This window comes from Corvus kubaryi, unplaced genomic scaffold (genome assembly GCF_017639235.1).
Source record: "Corvus kubaryi isolate FWS band 111438036 unplaced genomic scaffold, C.kubaryi_AGA036_p1.0 37264, whole genome shotgun sequence".
Classification (NCBI taxonomy): Eukaryota; Metazoa; Chordata; class Aves; order Passeriformes; family Corvidae; genus Corvus; species Corvus kubaryi.
The window spans coordinates 1158774-1177796 of NW_024581079.1; the positions used below are offsets into that span (position 1 = coordinate 1158774).

At 41.0% G+C, this 19023-nt stretch overlaps 1 protein-coding gene across 4 annotated transcripts in view; it reads left to right on the forward strand.

Moving 5' to 3' along the window:
* The window catches only part of WDR33 (WD repeat domain 33), a 69710-nt gene that overhangs the window by 45028 nt on the left and 5659 nt on the right, over positions 1–19023 (forward strand). For 2 of the 4 annotated variants that reach the window (XM_042024528.1, XM_042024529.1), the window contains exons 8-19: positions 5092–5218; positions 5769–5923; positions 6046–6124; positions 6643–6753; positions 7562–7656; positions 7864–7872; positions 8562–8648; positions 8875–9014; positions 9371–9523; positions 9871–10917; positions 15121–15223; positions 15507–15969. In XM_042024528.1, coding sequence (XP_041880462.1) covers positions 5092–5218; positions 5769–5923; positions 6046–6124; positions 6643–6753; positions 7562–7656; positions 7864–7872; positions 8562–8648; positions 8875–9014; positions 9371–9523; positions 9871–10917; positions 15121–15223; positions 15507–15969 — 2569 coding nt within the window. Of the gene's footprint in view, positions 1–1868; positions 1885–5091; positions 5219–5768; positions 5924–6045; positions 6125–6642; positions 6754–7561; positions 7657–7863; positions 7873–8561; positions 8649–8874; positions 9015–9370; positions 9524–9870; positions 10918–15120; positions 15224–15506; positions 15970–16068; positions 18296–19023 lie in introns of those variants that run through there. The other 2 variants (XM_042024530.1, XM_042024535.1) reach the window with 2 other exon arrangements.

A 19023-nucleotide genomic window follows, 5' to 3' on the forward strand; every position in this document is an offset into this window, starting at 1 on the left:
GTGGGATCAAGACAGTACCCAGGCTGTTTTAGGTGTGAGGTATTCAGTTCCTAAGTGAGCTGTACATGGAAGCAGGGAAGTGCTGGGGAGTGGGTAACTGTCAGGTAACATTTTAAAAGCCTTTCATAAAAATGGAACAGGCAGAATAATCCAATTGGCCTAATAGGCTAGAAGCAAATAGTAAATTTTAAGGGAATTATGTAGAAAACTTAGAATTCCTTTCTGCTAACATGCTTGTTTCCATTATCTTTGACTTGCAGGTCTCTTTTCTGTCTCCCTTGTCCTCTCTTTTTTGGGGGTGGAGAACCTTAGTTTCGTTGGTAGTTAGACCTAATGCTTCTTTGCAGATCCCTTGGAAATAATCCTCTGCAAAGGCCCTGCTGTTAGAGAGGTGTGCTGTTGTTTTGGGGATACAGAGTACAGGAAGGTGAATGTCAGCATGTGGTGACAAAAAGGCTTCAATCTGACCAGGCCAGGTGGGGGATACACAACTCTATTTACTCCCCATTTAGAACAGTGTAAGAGAACCAGGGGTCTTTAAAAAAATAAATCCAAGTAAATAGAATTCGAAATGAGAAACAGTATCATTGCAGTTAAATGATTATGTTAATTCTCTAAAATATAAACAGTTATAAATATCCATTTTCTTTGGAACATGGGTGTTAAAATGTTAAGATGCCTTAAGGCTGGTGTCTTTGTGTGTATACATTCACATAATTGCTGAGAAGGATCTAGAAATTTTCCAGTATCATCTATCAAATTCTCTTTGAATTTATGTGCATTCAGAATGGGGCACATCCCATGGGGAAAGAATGTAAAACAGAAAAGTTAAGCTACAGCAATAAACCTGATATATCTGTAACTGCTATACACAGTTGCATTATAAAATATTGGATATCTTATAAACTGTAATATAGAGACAGTGATTCAAACCAACTTTTTTTACACTGTAAGCTATATTCAGAAAGTCATAAATGAGTGTGAGGAGGGAAAAAAAAAATCATGTCCTTAATTTATGTGTACTTTTTCAGACTTCTGACATACTTTATTTGATCAAATAGCATTACACATAATCCTATTATAGCTTGTTATGCCTTTCACTAGCCAGGATTTCTGTTTAGTGTCTTTTAAAGAACAACCCTTCAAAGAAATTGGCTAGATGTACTAACAATCAGTATTTTAATTAAGAGGATTGTAACTAAGGGCACTCAAAACATTTATTATGCATGTGAAAGGTAATAGTAGGGAACTACTTTTGTATCTGAGCTTTTTAAAGGTGCTAGATATGCCTGCCTTTGTTTTTCTGCAAATTTTTTAAATGGTTGAGAAAAGTTATAATAAGTAAAACCAACAAGTGTTGGTTTGGTTAGTATATGGGTTTATGCTCAGACATTCACTCATGATTTTAAATGAGTTGAGTTTCTCAAAAATCTTTGCCTTCAGTCTTTCATTTTAGTTGGTTTATGGGCCTTCCATTTCCACAACTCCTACACAATTCACACATTTCAATTCATTTATCCATAAAGCATCCCTGTTAGACAGGGAATTGTTAATAAGGTCCATGCAAAGGAGCAGGAGTTGTTCAGGGAGGAATTCTCACTCCGAAGCTCTGATCAGAGAGGCAGACGTGACTGTTGAAATTACTGAGCAAAAGCTGTTGTCAGCAAACAGGGAATGTAAACTGCAGAGATTTGCATGAATTAAGGTTTTCTTAGCTTGGCATTTGGGGACAAGGGGGTTTTGTACCAGAGGAGAGGCTGATTCCCAACACTAAGAACTGAAAACAACTGTGAAATAAAATCTGTGAGGTGGCTTTTTCCTGGAATGTTATTTTAAATGTATTTTCTGCATCATGTGTCTCATTACAGATAATAGTGTGTGCGTCTACCAGCAGAAAGAAGGAAAAGCAATATACAACGTCAGTTGCTTCAATTTTAAAAGAAATTAAGAAAGGTCTGATAAGATGATGCTATTCAGTTATTTTGGTTATGTAAATGTTCTGAGTTAGTTCATCCCTTAGAAATAGTTCATTTAAAGCATATTTGTTGTAGGGAAAAATTTATTTTCTCTTGAGAATGCTTCATTGCATTAGGAACGTAAAGCTAAGTGTGTGATGATCCCATTTCTGCAGAGCTTTGGCTGAGATGGCTCTGCTGAGGGCAGGATGCATCACTGGCTAGATTACAAAGGAGGGTCCCAGTTTTCCCCTCTGCTGCCATAATCCAGAGTGCCTTGGTTGAAAGAACGCTCTCTGCAGGAACTGCCAGTTAGCTGTTTAATCATACAGAGATTATAATGATAATGTTTTTCAAGAATATAAGTTTCTTCTGATCCCCATGGACAATACTAATGTGCTGATAGCCAGAAGCCTTTTGATAAGTACACAGTAATTTATCTGCTCTAATTACAAGTTCTGAGTGTCCTGGCATCTTCTCCTGCTTCTCAGCTCTGTGCTCTGGGCCTAATGGGTAGTGACTATCAAACTTGGCTCTCAAAAGCCCATCAGCCTGGTGCTGTGTGTCACTGTCTCTCCTTTTTGAAGACTTTGGAAGGGTTGATGCTTCAATTGCTCTGTTTAAGATTGCCCATTCTAAGCCTTACTTTTCTCAGGGTACATATTTGTATTTGGGCTGGCTTAACTCAAGAAGAGCCTAAACCAGGGCCTTGCACAGGATGAGCTATCACCCAGGCATGGCCTTTCACCAGCATCACTTGTTTTGTGGATGCAATCTTTTCTGTCAAGCAGAGTTAGCCCTACATCTCCCTGTGCTTTTCCATTGCTAATTGTCTGTATTTCAGGAGCAGCAATGCCAACGTCACTCCAGTCCCTGCGGGTAGGGGTTGTTACAGTTTTGCTGGGCTTTGTTTATTTCATACCTACGATGGTACTCAAGTATTCTTGTCTGAACACATTTTCATACAGTTGAACCAAGTATTAACTTTAATGGAGTGTTTTTCTGTAAGGGCCTGGTTCTGCCCTTGACTTAAAATGTCCTGTCTTTCCCTGGGGACTGCATGATAGCAACTACCCACAGAATATCCTTAGCTGGAAATTTGCAAGCGTGGATTCCCCTCCACTGTGGAGGAGGAACACTTTCTCCCTTACTCCTGGCTGAACTGTTCCTTCCAAATAAACACTGGGAAGCAAGATTTGTTCAGCATTCAGCTTCATGTTTCAGTCGAGAGACTTAGAACAAATGCAGACAGTGCCTGTCACTTCTTTCTGCATTAGAAAAGCCAGAGAGAAAGGAAATGCAGCACCTCAAGAGTGCCTCTCTGCTGGTAGCCCAGACCACCAGAGCACATTGACGGTCTTGGCAACTTGAGGATATTGCTCCTCTCTGAAGCCCTGCATATTCCAAAGACAATTCCGCCTGCTGTGGCTGGGGAGGAGCTGGGTTCTTTCATCTATATTGTCAGTCAGTTGTTAAAGTTGTTCCCATATACTTACCAAGGCTGGATTCATATCTTCTTTGGTCAAGAACCTCTTCCCTGTCTGTCCTTTCCTCCAGAGAAGAGGAAAGTTGCACTCACTTGAGAGTGTACTCTATGTGTTATCAGTTTGCTTCTGTCTTAAGATACAAGTATATTGCTTACTCCTTTCTTAGCTAGCACTCAGTACTCTTCCAGTACTTTGTTAGACAGACACATTCCTGGAATCCTGTTCCTATCTCGCTTCTTCAGTGAACCGAGGCCATTCTTCTACTTTGCCATGTATGTAGACATAAACATTGGGGGGGTAGGAGAAAGGGGAGAATTACTTCATTAACAGTACTTCTAATTGGGGATTCTTGTCAATTGTGCCAATTTGCTAAACGTATAGAAGTGTTGTGGCCCTGTGTGCATTCTGCTGTGCATTTTGCCATAAGTGCACCTGAGGGATCTCTCAATAAACAGTAACTGCTTTTATCCTTTTAATCGTTGGTTTGTGATTTCAGGGCTCATAAAGGCTTCAATTCTAATTTGATTTTTCTGTGGCCTCAGGAAAATTTCAACTGATACTTATTTTTAATGTCTTGTCAAAGTGAGATCTGTATTAAGACAGCTTGTGCTGCTTAAACTTACATGTTCCACTGTGTAGCAAAGCAGTCTGTGTGGGAGCTGTCTGAATTGATGGGAGTCCTTAGTCTTTCATGGAGTGTGCTCCCATTCTTCCATGCCATTTATGACTTCAGTGCCTTTGTGTTGCAGGCAGAGCCTCCTTTCTCAAATTGCTTTTTTCTCCAGTTACTGCATGCTGCCTCATTTTCTGGGATGGACTATTACTGTTGGCCCTCCCTTGAAGTGGGCTGGTGTGGAGAGAGATTGGAGAAAGAAATTATTGTTTGTTATTTCTTCTCTGAATTCCTATAGTTAACCTCAGAAACCTCATTTTGTCATGCAGCAGGAACAGGCTTTTTTGTTGGGTTTTTTTTTTTTAGTGGATTTTAGCTCATCTGAACAGCACTGATTCTCTCTCAAGGTCAGTCAATTTAAAAGGAAATTATATCACAAGGGTTTTTCTCTGCTAATTCTTAAGCATTGGAAAAACCTGAGTCCCTGTAAACTGATAAGAGATCACATCTCATAAGATATCTTTTCATCATATGCTAATTTAGTTTTCAGATCCATTAATTTCTTTGCTTATTTTCTGACAGGACAGCAAAAGGATAGTACTGATAAGATAAGAACAAATAGGAATTTGCTTTATATTTTTACAGTTTTTCACTGAGAGTGAAGTGTAACAGAGTCATTTTACCTCACCACCTCCATATAAATGCTTCATCAGAGTTACATTTAAAATGCTGTGAAATTGTATAGGGCCAAAGCCTAAAGAAAAGTATCAATTTAAACAGAAACTTCTTAGATAATTTTTCCAGTGAGCTTGATTTGAGGGCATAATATGAGGAGAAAATGCTCCTATTAATTAGTGGGAAGGAAGGCAAGCTAAATGACTTGGAAGAGATTTTATTTAGTTTGTTTTGTAACCTGTGCTCTGTGATGTTTTTCATTCAGTTTTACATTAGTTATAAGGTGTGCACCCTGTAATTTTTCAGTGTCTTTTCAGTGTCTGTGAAATCTCAGAATGGACGATTTTTATCTTCTTAACAGGACATGGAGCAGATGTGAAATGTGTTGACTGGCATCCAACAAAGGGATTAGTTGTTTCAGGAAGTAAAGATAGCCAACAGCCCATCAAGTTCTGGGATCCAAAGACTGGCCAGAGCCTTGCCACACTGTAAGACTTTTGATTTGCTCAAATATAAGCTAACTTTATAAAACAGTTTTTTCTTAATTCCTTTCTTACCTCCTTTCATCACAACTTTTCGGCCATACACAGTTGCTTCAAACATAAAGCTAGTGCTTTTAGCTGTGCAGGAAAATCCAGAGGTTATATGAAGACAAGTCTGTACCTGGAAAATTGAGACTTTAATATTTGTTATTTAAATTTACTTTGTCCTTTTTCACAGACAGTCTAGTCACACAGTTCTCATTCAGACTGAGATATGGAAAAACAAATGAGGTGTTTCATTTGGCTGATGAAAACTTTCTTATGGGGCAGTAGAAACATGCCCAGTAACTGGATACTGTCTCAGCGAGTGCTACCAGTTGCTCTGAAGTAAAAGACCAAGGTCAAAGCACAGGGCCTTCGCACAGAAAGCCCCGGTGTTCTGCTTTAGTAGCCTGAACTGCCTTGTTATTGACCTGAATATTTGTGACTGGCAAATTTTTATCTCTGTCTGAGAAATCAGTTTCAGGACAAACGATCTGTTTCTCTCTGCTTGCAGACATGCTCATAAAAACACAGTGATGGAGGTAAAACTGAATCTCAATGGTAACTGGCTGCTGACAGCTTCTCGTGACCATCTCTGTAAGCTCTTTGACATCCGTAACCTGAAAGAAGAACTTCAGGTCTTCAGGGGTCATAAGAAAGAGGCCACAGGTCAGAATTTGTTTTATTATGTAGATTGTTATTATTAAGCTTGGATTAAAAATTAAAATTATTTCCATTAATTAGAAATCCTGGTATTACACCTTCTGATTGTGGCTTACTGTGTGTTTCAGCTGTGGCCTGGCATCCTGTTCACGAAGGGCTGTTTGCCAGTGGAGGATCTGATGGGTCCTTGTTGTTCTGGCATGTTGGGTATGTGGCATTTTCATCAGCACACTGGAAAGATGTTGGTCAGTTGTGCAAGTTGTTAGCCTAAACACGAAATACCTCTTTTCCCCTTTGAATCCATATTTAGCCTGCATATTTATGATAATAGTTTTTCTCTGTACATGAGGAATTTGTTAATATGCTTCATTTATGAAGAAGTTTTCCTGTAGAAATGTGCTTCAAAGGATACAATTGCTTGCACAAAACCAGCCATGTGTCGAGATGGTGATGAATGGTTGAAACTCCTAGTTTCTTAAAGCTTGTTCTGAGGTGCTGTAATTATTTTGGTTTTAAATGTACAATTAAAAATCCCTTCATTACGGAACTGCCTATTAAAACCACTGGGAACAATCAGTTCACCCAGCAGAAAAATGACAGAGGCTTAAGTTTGACGAGATAGGGGATAGAGGATGAACAACAACTGAATAGCAAAAGTTTTCTCTTGTAGCTGTAGGAGATATTCAGCTGTGTTTGATTGATTTTCTCTTTTTTTAATGCATCAGGGTTGAGAAGGAGGTTGGTGGAATGGAAATGGCCCACGAAGGAATGATCTGGAGTCTGGCATGGCATCCCCTCGGACACATTCTCTGTTCAGGCTCAAATGATCACACCAGGTAATTCCAAGTATTTAAAGAGAAAGTCTAAGGAAATGTATGTACTTTTAGAAACTAGAACAGTGCTTGGCATCAGTGAATAGATTGGGATGGTTCTGTTACACAACCAGTGGCCAAAGCAGAGACACAACTTACGTTACTAGGAGGCACTAGGTGGCACTGACATTTTATATTGCAAGGTGGAGTCTAACTTCTTGTCCTTGCTCTAAGGAAGCCTTAAAAAATATTACAGTTTTGGTTTGTGGGAGCTTTTAAATCCACTGAAGAAATGTTTAAAGAAGGAATTCTTGTAGTTTCTTGCTGAAGAAATACTCTTATCTCCACAGCAGTTTTTCCTGCAGATCATCTACTGGTAATGTCTTTTGACATTGCAGACATGTTCAGAGGCTGTAGGTTGCGTTTTTAGGTTGGACATGCTATAACCATAGTGCATTTTATAAATGCAGTAAATTGTTGTGGGGCCATGTGCATATTTAGTGTATATGAAAAATATACTTGAGCAAGAAGGTTTTGGAATGGACTAGAAATTTTTTTTTCAGGATCTGATGTTGATGCCTTGTACTTACACACGTTACACTTTGAAGTACCTTCTAACTTGTAACTATGCAATTCATTACAGTACTCGTTGGGGTTTTTATTTTTGGCTTGAAGCTCATATCCTGTGTTCACATCTAGAGCTGAACTCGATTTAGTAAGAGTTGAATCCTTATATAATCAAGATACTATACTAAAAATCAAAGAACTAATTAGATTAAAAGTTGTTAATGCTCTTGACCCTTAATGAGATCATATAACTTCCTTTTGACAGCAAGTTTTGGACTAGAAATCGGCCTGGAGATAAAATGCGAGATCGTTACAACTTGAACCTGCTGCCTGGGATGTCAGAGGATGGTGTGGAATATGGTAAGGCACTTTCCTCAATATGGAAGGAAGACAATTGGGGTCAAGAACAGGCCTAGGTCATTAGGTGATGCTTCTGGGTAAGGTGAGGAAGCAGAATTATAGCATTGGTGACCACTGGGGCAAAAATATCTTTTTCTAAGGATGATTTTACTTTCCACATTGTCAGCAATCATGATTCCAACAATGGGTTTTATTCTGTTTCCACAGCTCCAGGAGGTAAGACCTGCTCTGTCAATCACAGGAAGGAGGTTTGGCTCTCCCTCTGGCAAATATCTCCAGTTTACTTTTCATCCTGAAAATGTCATCTGTCTTCAAGGCTTCCCACAGTGCTGAACTGCAACAGGAAAAGCTTTCAAATTATTGAATTCTACTAAAAGCTTTAAACTTTACTCCCCTCATAAGGATTTAGCTCAAAAATTTTAGGCTGCTCAGGAATGCCCAGCTCAGTGGCGTGCCTCAGCCACCTGTAGTTGCATCTGTTTCTTCAGATTTTTGATTATTTGCCCTTTTTTTTTCTTTTTTTTTCGTAGGGGGGGGGAGGGGGGGCAGGAAATGAAAATGCAGGACTTAAATACAATTTAAGTTTTAAAATATATAGATTTGTTATAACAAAAAAGGGGCTGGTTATGGGTTATTATTTCTTTTTCTCAGCTTCTACCCCAATGTAACTTTCCTGAAAGGACATAGTTTCTGACCTTTTGGGGTTGATTTATGAATCTGAACTTGCAGTTCTTTTAATACCCCGTAATTCATGTATGAAACTAAATTGTGACCTACCAGTTGTAAAATACGTATTTACTACTGGAATGTGATACTAATGGTAAAAGCATGAGAGAATCCGAAGGGCTAAAATGGTAACGTAAAGAAAAATTTTCCAAGTATAAATATTTTTTTTTTTTCTCTAGATGATCTGGAGCCCAACAGCCTGGCAGTTATTCCTGGGATGGGAATACCTGAACAATTGAAAATAGCCATGGAGCAGGAGCAGATGGGTAAGTAATAGCTATGGGGAAGCATTCTCCTGAGCAGTCCAGATACTGTGTGACTTCTTTTTCATTCTTTTCCTATTCTTTGGGAGCATAGATGCTCTTTTCTAAAGTTCTGTGTTGTTCATATTTGCAATGTAAAGAAGGATGAGCTGAAAATCTCTGTGAAAAAAATAAAGGGTCTTTCTGTAAGCCAGCATTGCTCTGACTGTTTGTTTCCCTGGTGCCAAAGGGAAAGATGAGTCCAATGACATTGAAATGACAATCCCAGGACTGGATTGGGGAATGGAGGAAGTAATGCAAAAGGACCAAAAGAAAGTGCCACAGAAAAAAGTTCCCTATGCAAAACCAATACCAGCACAGTTTCAGCAGGTAAGTACGTGATACACAGTGAACAGAACAACCTGATATTTTCCCAACTTCAAAAAGTGTGTGTCTTTTGAAATGTTTTGGATTTTCGGTATCAGCTCTTCTGTATCAACACCCAGTGCAACTTACCACAGTAGCTAGTTTAATTACTATTTAAACATAAAATATTTTGTTAAATACCTTCTGTCTTATATCTGTACCTGGGAAGAAGTTATAAAATATGGAAGTTTTATTCAGCATTGTTTTTACTTTCAAGTATCCATACTACAAAATGTTTCAGCATATCCTTTCTCATTGCTGCCATGTGTTGCAAATGTGTTGTTCTACAGAATTAATCTTGTGTTTCCTAATCTTTATAGGCATGGATGCAAAATAAAGTTCCTTTGCCTCCCCCACCTGAGCCATTGAATGATAGAAAGGAGGATATTAAGCTGGAGGAGAAAAAGAAATCACAGGCAGAGATTGAGCAGGAAATGGCAGCACTTCAGTACACAAACCCACAACTCTTGGAGGTATGCGTGGAAACACAGTTATTAACAAGTTTGCTTTAAAGTGAGCAGCTTCCTGTGGCACTTTCACCTGTTTGGCTGTTTTCACCTTTTTACAAAAAGACATCTAATTGACAGAATATTGCACTTAATGCGTGATTGTGTGAAACCCTCAGTGAGGCCCCCACATCTCAGTTTGCCAGTACTGATCTGTGGGTCTCTTTGGTTAGTAATTTGTCTTTAGTTAGTTATTTCTGTTAATTACAAGGAAAGAATTCTTAAACTCCTGTGAAATGGGATGAGTGCTTCTGATTTTTAGTTGTAACATACTTCTGTGCTTAGTTAATTTTCTGGGTTTCTTTTTCGGACAGCAATTGAAGATTGAGAGACTTGCACAAAAGCAAGCTGAGCAAGTGCAGCCACCACCCCCAGGAGGATCTCTCCATGGACCTCAGCCTTTCCCAGGGCAAGGCCCAATGTCACAGATGCCTCAAGGGTTTCAGCAGCCCCTTCCACCTCAGCAGATGCCAATGAATATGCCTCAGATGGGACCTCCTGGTCCACAAGGACAGTTCAGACCTCCAGGACCCCAAGGACAAATAGGACCTCAAGGTCCATTACACCAAGGAGCTGGAGGTCCACAAGGGTTCATGGGACCACAAGGACCTCCAGGCCCCCAAGGGCCCCCACAAGGAATGCCACGGCCTCAGGATTTACACGGACATCAAGGAATGCAGAGACATCCGGGCCCTCATGGGCCAATGGGGCCCCCAGGTCCACAGGGTAATGCTGGCCCACAGGGACACTTGGGACCGCAGGGCCTGCCTGGGTCTCAGACTCATTTAGGACCACAGGGCCCACCTGGCCCACAAGGTCACTTGGGTCCTCAGGGTCCCCCTGGAGGTCAAGGAATGCAGGGGCCACCTGGTCCACGAGGAATGCAAGGACCCCTTCCTCACGGCATGCAAGGAGCTCCGGGATCTCAAGGGATGCAGGGCCCTATATCTCAAGGGCCTTTGATGGGACTTAATCCAAGAGGGATGCAGGGTCCACCAGGACCCAGAGATAACCAGGGACCTAATCCACAAGGGATGATGATGGGTCATCCACAAGAAATGAGAGGTCCTCATATGCAAAGTGGTTTACTAGGACATGGCCCCCAGGAGATGCGGGGCCTTCAGGGACCCCCGCCTCAAGGTACAATGCTGGGACCGCCACAAGAAATGCGTGGGCCACCTGGTCCACAGGGCCAGCAGGGACCTCCACAAGGCTCTTTGGTGGGGCCTCAAGGAAACATGCAAGGACCTCAGGGACAGCCGAACCCTTCGAGGGGGCCGCACCCTTCCCAGGGCCCTCTGCCCTTCCAGCAGCAGAAAACACCTCTGTTGGGTGACGGGCCTCGTCCCCCATTCAATCAGGTATGTGGTGGTCTTCGTAACAAGGGGAGTTTTAAGAATGTGGGAATGATAACTTGTGCAGTAGGAATGCACAGCAGGAGCTGAGAGAATGGAGGTTGGGTATTCCTTGGAGGACTGAGGCCTCAGGAAAACTGAAGTGATAATAAAAAGGGTTATGTAGCTTGGAAACAGCAGAAGGTGTCCCCATGGCAGGGGATTGGAAATAGGTGATCTTTAAGGTCACTTCCAAGCCAAACTATTCATGATTCTATGGCAGGTAACTGTGGAAAAGGGATTACTGGGAATACTAGTACAGAAACCAGTCTGCTATGAAAATGTGTAACCTTAAGAGAAACTCCTTTTTTTTTGCCTTTTCTTTTTTTTTTCCTTTTTTTAATTTAGAGACACTGAACTTTCTTAAGTGGGGTATTTCCTGGGGAGCAGACAAGCACTACTAGCACTAATAAAAGTTGAATTTAAAGAAACTGAACATAAGAAAACTCATGTATTAATTAAAGCAAGGTACTGCCAACTCTCAGTTGTCCAGAGTAGTTAATCTGAACTATGGGATGAATTTATCATAGATGCTGACACACCTGGAATCAGCTTAGGTTTGGTTGCACTTAAGAGTTCACTCTAAGAGCAGAGGAGCACAGAGGGACACAGCTGTCCTGTTTCCTGCCTCTAGCCACCTCTACTTCCCAGAGCACGAGTTCAGAGACAGCGTTGTCCAGTGTTAACAGCGCGCCATTTACCGAGGAGCAGGAGAGGAAGCACAGTTATGGGATGGGTTTGTGTAGGACTGACCCAGGTCTAGTGGGGTGAGCACTGAGCTGGAAGTGCTGAGCAGGCCCTGGATGTGTGCTGACAGCAGGGAGCTGTCCCCATGCCCTGCTGCCTCAGCATCAGCTCCAGGAGGGTTCACCAGCTCAGCAAGATATCACACATAGCTGGCCTGGACTCCTGGGCAGTGCTGCTTATAGACACACCAGTTGATTCCACGGGAGTCAAGTCAGGCTTTGGGAAGTCTGGTTTGGCACCAGCTGCAGCCTGTTGACCCATTCCATTTTCTGCTCTACTACACATCTCCCAGAGCTCTTGGTGATTATTGCTTCTCATAAGCTCCTAGCTGGATAGCACCAGTTCTGTGCTTTGTCTCAATTGTCTTCAGTGCTAGGTGAATTTTGAAAGGGAACTTTGGAAAAAAATCTACTTAATTAAAAAAAAAAAAAGTGTGGTGTTTTTTAACCAGAATTGTCTCTTTTAGACCTGCACTCAATAGTTTCAGTCAAAGCTTTAAAAATGTAGAGTACTTCGTGTGTAGTCCAGTACCAATCACAATGAGGAACTGAATATTCAAAGGAGCTTTAGTTCAGGGATTCCTTTTCAGATTGAAGCAGAGTAGCCTACAAATCGTGGGCTTATTTGAATATTTTTTCCTTGCAAATCAATAATTCCCTCCAGAAGGCTGTTAATGTGCTGCTGTTGCTGAGATTTCAAAAACATCCAAGTTACACAAATGGATGTTGGTTCCCCAACTATATAACTTAAACCAGCAGAGGTGTTTCTTTTTGCTGTCCCAGGGAGACTCATTTTTCTTTGAGAATAATTACCATGTTTGTGAAGCGCTGTCTTTGTCTGCCCTTGCCACTGACACTGTTTGGAATTCAGTAGGATGCTTTTGGCAGGTGGCTGGTTATTTTCAATGAATACTGCTATCTTAAAGGCTTTTACAGATACTAAAAAATGAAATAGTGAGGTATTTTAAATCATCCTTCCTTGTGCACCTTTAGTATGATAATGGGTTTTAAAACTTAACTATTTTAAAATTCATAATGTCAGGTTTTGCTCCATTTTGCTTCTCCGTAATATGAATATAGCAGTAGTTTTTGTTTAAAAAGGCCCCCTCTGTGATTGTTTTTAAAAACAATAGACTTTAGTTTGTTTTGTGTTCTGAATTTGGCCTTTTTCTTCTGTAAACTTGTACAAATCACTTGTCTTCCTTTTCAGTAGCAGAAGTGTGTGAATATCTGCTTTATCAAAGGCTTGTGACATGAATACAGAACATTATAGATAATTGTAAGGGTTAATCTCCACGTAAGGTATCACTGTTACCTGCACCACCTGTACACTGGAAGCAGAGGTTTGCTGGGATACACAAGGCCATTTCCAGCTTTTAGTAAAATACCTCTTTCTGAGCTCTGCATATTTTCCAGTTTCAAGCCCAGTTTGAGGCCTGGAATGAATTTTGAAACAAAAATATGAAAATGCAGAGTTAGGGCTCTGTGTTCCCCGCTTGGCAAAGCATGGTTTGTTTGTAATAAAGGTTTCTGCTAAGGAGAGTTATTTACTGAGTGCTAAAAACTGTTGCTTTGGTTAAACACTTCCATAAATGGAAGAAGTTCCATAAAATTTATTTTAAGTAAGCATCTGCTAAATATATGGGAAATCCTGGAACTCCAGCAAGGTTTTGGTCAGGAACAGCAGAATCGCTGTGATAGCTGGCTCTTACCTGGTCAGAGGATGGATTTGTTCTGGACTCAAGTCAACATTCCATCACTAGGAAAGTATTTCGGGGGATTTTTGGAGGTTTTTTTAATGGGCATTAAGCCAGATCTTTTACTTTGCTTATTTTCCCAACATTCTTACAAAATTACTCAATGCAAATATGATGTTTGTAGTATATATTTGTGAGCTTTCTTGTGTTTATCACCTACATTGCAGTTGAATATAAGTTTCTAATTTAAAACGATATTTCAAGATATGATGGGAGAAATGCACAAATAAACTTCCTGCTTCTCTGCAACCATAAAAAAAAAAAAAAGGTAGTGTTTCTCCAAAATAAATTTAGAGCATTAAAATTATTTAACTTTGATTCATGGAGAAGTTAAGCAGTGTAATTATGACCTGGTGGTGTGCTGGAGTACACAGGTCTTTAAGTATTTCCAGACTGCCTGCAGTCTGGAAGGGTTTTAACAAGTCAGTGTGAGGGCCAAGTCTAAATCTTCCATACTGGACATGTCTAGGAAAAAATTACATGTTTAGGGGTTTCTAGTAAGGGTTTGGGGAGGTATTGGTTTTTTGGTCATGTCAGTAGAAGATTTTGTATAGCAATCCTGCAGGTTTCAGCTCTGTCTGGTTCATATTTTTATTGTTGGATTTTATAGCTACAGTGTAAATTCTGTACATGCCCCTTTTCGGTTCCAGTCAAGCACAAACCCCAGGTGATGACTTTTTGTCAGGCCTGTGCTGTCTAAAGGCAGAATCAGACCATTGTCTGAACACAGTTTTCCAACCAGTGTCACCACAGCAGGTCCAGTGTAAATGTGGTGCCTGTAGAAGTCTTTCATGAGTCTGTGACAGCAGCTGAATTTAAAGAGCATTGTTTTATCCTTTAAAATTCACCCAAAAAATGAGAAAAAATACCAGAAGACACTTACATACTTTATTATTTTTTCTTTGGGATGACACGAAGCAAACAAACCTCTGCCCACCCTACTGCTTCTGCTTCAGAAAGGAGGGACTGTGGCTCCTAGCTTTAGCCCTGTCAGTGCTGAAAACTCCCTTGTTTCATGGTGCTTAGCTGGGGGTTAGCACTTTTTTTTATCCTGAAACGAAGAAAAATGAACTTTGCCATCATGTTAAAAATGTAACTCGTTATTTCCATGTTAACAACTTAGAGGTTTAGAGAAGAGGTTCCTGTACGGCCCTGATGTTTTCTCTCCCATCCCAACATTCTTGGTAATTATTTTTGTACATATAGTTTCTCTTTTTTGTTCATTTCCAAATGAAGTCTCTGGTCTGTGAAGCTCTTTCACTGCCTGTAAATCAGTACGTGATATTTTTCAAACAAATTTACACATTTTCCTCATCTAGAGGAATAGAATATTTGTATTGAATACTCAATAAATTCAATACATTCTTATAGAATATTCATACTCAGGAAGAATATGAGCTTTATCATCTTTGGTTGTAACAGGTAAAATGTGAATACTTGAAGTGCTGTTTCCTATAAAATGGTGTGTTTCTCAGGGACTGAAGCATTTACTGATGTGAATGTCTGAAAACTGAGGCTGAAACCATTGGAACATGAGATGTTTCTATTGTACAGCCTGTGCAGATGCAGACTTTATGGAAGAAAAATGTTTTGCACTCTTACAAAAATTATTAATTACTCACACATTACTCACAATTCACGTGGCTTTTCTTCTTACATGCTCACAGGATGGACAGAACCCGGGTCCTCCTCCACTGATACCAGGCCTGGGGCAGCAAGGAGGACAAGGTCGTCTGGGCCCTCACAACCAAGGACCTGGTCTTAATAAAGGTAATTAAATATATTGTCTGTTCTCCTGGGAGTCAGTCCCCTCAAGGAGGGGCTGTCCCAGTGCAGTGCACCCAGACAGAAATGGCTGGAGCACAATGCAGGGCCTTGGCTGAGAGAAAAGCTTCCATTGATGTGGGCTGGAATAGACAGGAAAAATTTTCCCAGAAGTATTGTTTAATGTGAAATTTATCCCATATGCTTTCTAGAACTGTATGAACTAGAGCATCCTAAAGTGATCTAGAAATTGTTACAGAAACCTGCTGTGATTTCTTTTGCCCTCAAGGTGATGCCCGTGGTCCACCAAACCATCACCTGGGCCCGCTGTCGGACAGACGGCACGAGCAGAACAGTGGTGGCCCCGAGCATGGGCCAGAGAGGGGCCTATTCCGAGGGGGCCAGGACTGGAGTGATGGCAGAGACAGCAGGGGCATGCCAGACAGACGGGGACCTCACCCCGATTTCCATGATGACTTTGATCGACCAGACGACTTCCGTGATGACTTCCATCCCGATAAGAGATTTGGCCATCGGTTACGAGAATTCGAGGGGAGAGGAGGCCCACCATTGCAAGATGAGAAATGGAGACGGGGTGGACCTGGGCCTCCCTTTCCTCCTGATCACAGGGAATTTGAAGGAGGTGGTTCAAACCGTGGGCCTCCTGGTGCTTGGGAAGGACGGAGACCTTCAGATGACAGATATCCACGGGATCCTGAGGATGCACGCTTCCGAGGAAGGCGGGATGAGAGGTAAGAATAAATCTATTTCTCTTTCTTGGGTTAAAGGGTAAATGGAGGGAACTCTTTTATTCCTGGTTTCCTTTTTATTAAGGAGTCTATCTGTTTCAGATTTATAAACTGGAAACCAATAAGGAAATGAAAACTCTAATATACCTGAGTATAGAGTCCATAAAAATCATTCAGTAATAGAAGAAAACTTGAAAAATGGTCATTGTACACAGCAGCTTCCGTGTCTTTAAACAGTAAGTAAAGAGAAGGGGGAAAGTTTGTAGAGAAGATCCAGTGACACAGGATGAAGATCTGAGACCGTTTTGACGAAAATTGAGAGGAGACTTAAAGGTTAAAGTGACAAACTTTTGAACACTAGAAGTGGATTTTGAGATTCTGTCTCCAGTCACAAACTACAGCATGACTGTAGAGACTGTAGGATGAGATGCAATGCCCTTGTAAGGAGCAGGAACAGTGATCTGACTGCCAGATGGAAGGGACAGAGTTACAGCATCTGTTGGACTGTCGAGACTATTTTTTCATGCGTTTGCTTGTAGGAATTTTATTTCTCTTTCTGACTAATTTCTTAATGCCAAGTGAAGAACTCAAAATTAATCTGATTTACAGCAATGTCCTTGTCATTGCTCACAATCTCGGAATAAATCACAAAGGGATAAATTTGCTTTTAGTTACCAATGTAAATATGGAGGAATTAGTGCTGTCTCCGAGATTAACTGTCAGCAAAATTGCTCCAGATTTATGCAAGTTTGATAAAGTGAAATTTGGCCTCCAAGGTCTAAGCCTCTCACTGACCACCAAGTCTCTATGTATAAGAACATGTGCTTGTACAAATATGCTGTGGTCTCCACATAATGTGAATTTTGTGTGTTTTAGTTGCCTTTTTAATCATTTTCTTACATTCCTTTTACTTTGCATCTATACAGCTCTTCTTTTAGCTATTTTCTGCCTAGCTCTGTAAGATGTAACTTCCTTTTGTGTGAAGAGTATGAAAAGAAATGAACAGTAACTAAAAGAAGGTAACAATTAAAGCCATTTTTGAAAAGTAAAGCCAGAGAGAATCCAGTTGGATGGTCCAGTGGTCCAATGGTCTGCATCACAGAACTCTAAAAGCAGTTTAGCAGACAAGACTTTTAGAAGCTTAGTAGAGATTTTCAGATCTTATATTGAAAATGCTTAGGGACTGGAAAATATTTTATTATGGTCCTGATTCTTGAAAAGTTTCAGGAAGGGAAACAAGAACCTTGTGACCTGTAAACCTGACTTTTGAACTAAGAGTTAAGAGTATTCTATTTATCAGAGTACAAGTGTTTGCCCAGAGAGCTTGAAATGAAATGGCACAGGGCCCTAAAAGGCTCATTGTGCTTGTAAATTTGATGATTTTCTTGGAATGAAGGTGAACTAGGTGCCATTTACTGCAGATGCTGTGGTGGACTTAAACCCAACCACTCGTTCAGCTGACTTGGTTTGAAATTGAGATTGTAACTGGTTTGATCAAGCATGAGAGGCAAATGTGTGTATGTGTGTTTCTCTCTAATTTCCCATCCTTTTCATCCCTGTCCTGTTCTTACTCTACCTGTGCATATCCACATGATGCTTCTACTGCAGAGACCTGCCTCTTCCTGCCTGCTAATCTGCACAGTGTGTAGTTGTGTACAGTAAGGTCCTAGGCCTCGGGGAAGAAGATGTGAGAGCAGTCAAACAGGAACTGAACCCGATGCAAGGCAGGGTTTTATGTGTGACTGATATGAAAAGGCAAATAAGGATATCCATAACACAATATTGGGAGCTGTGGCTATGTCAGGCGTAGGTATCGTAGATTTCAAAACTCAACTGTGTCCATAAGTTGCCTGGAAGACATAGGAAAGGCCCTGTTCCTGCAGCCCCGGGGCCTTGTGTTGAAAATCTTGGTAATTTCCAAGTCGAATTACACCATATCAGTATTAAAGTGGGAGCCCCTCTAAGAAACCTCTAGAGGACTGTGCTGTTTCAAGGCTAAACAATATTGCTCTGTGATTATTTGAACCATTTGTACCTGAAACTGTTGAGTTTGTTTTCCCAAACCATCCAGGTTAATGTAAATGGTTCATGGTCCATACACAGCACTCCTCCACCCACTGTTGTACCTGTACAGGCACAGCAGCCTCCTCTCTGTATTGTGTTTGTTTTCTGGGAGGTGGAGACAGACCTATTGTTTTTTATTAAAAACAATGTAAAAGTTTAAAAACATTGTATTGTGTTATGACTACTGTTAAAATATTTAAATTTGTAATTAAAAGGTTAATGTTGTTAAAATTCTAAATAAAAGTATCTAAAGTTTTGCTTGTAATAGGATGCACTGTGTCGTTAATGAGCTGGGGAAGGGGATGCTGCACACAGCCAACACCATGGGAATATTGTGGTGCTCCCAGTCTGGCCAGTATGGAACTGGGAACAGCGGGGAGGTGGGAGGCATCTGTGACTGGGCAAGGAGTGCTCCACACTGTGTGCTGGCACTGAGGGTGGGCAGAGTAGCGTGGGGTGGCATGGTGGGGACTCGGCACCATGTGCCTGCACCACCTGAACACCTCAGCTGGGCTGTGACTGAGACAAGCGTCCTTTGGAGCGCAGTCCTCACAGAGCAGGGCTGTGCTTGGCAAACGCTCCAGGTGTTTAAAGTGCTTATGGCAGGAACAAAACTACTAGTTATTCACACAGCCAGCTGCAGGCTTACCTGACGTGGCACTGACAGCTCAGGAAGAGCCATTCTCCTCTTTGAAGAGCTGTCCAAGTCCCCCAGTGCGGCGCTGGAGGAGCTGTACTCAGTTAAGATGCAGTGCAGAAGCCAATCGTACCAAATTCCTGGAGATGCCATTGGTACTTACTAGACAGCAATTATCAACTTCAGTGTCATAATTACATTTTGCAACACAAAATTCATTACTGCTCTTCAGGTTGCAGAATGCCACTGTGCACTGTTCAGCCATCACTGTGCCTACAGATCCAAAGGCAATCTAAATGCATTTGCTAAAACTGTAAACTTTGAAGAATGGAATGAAAAGGAGAATTGTCTGGCAA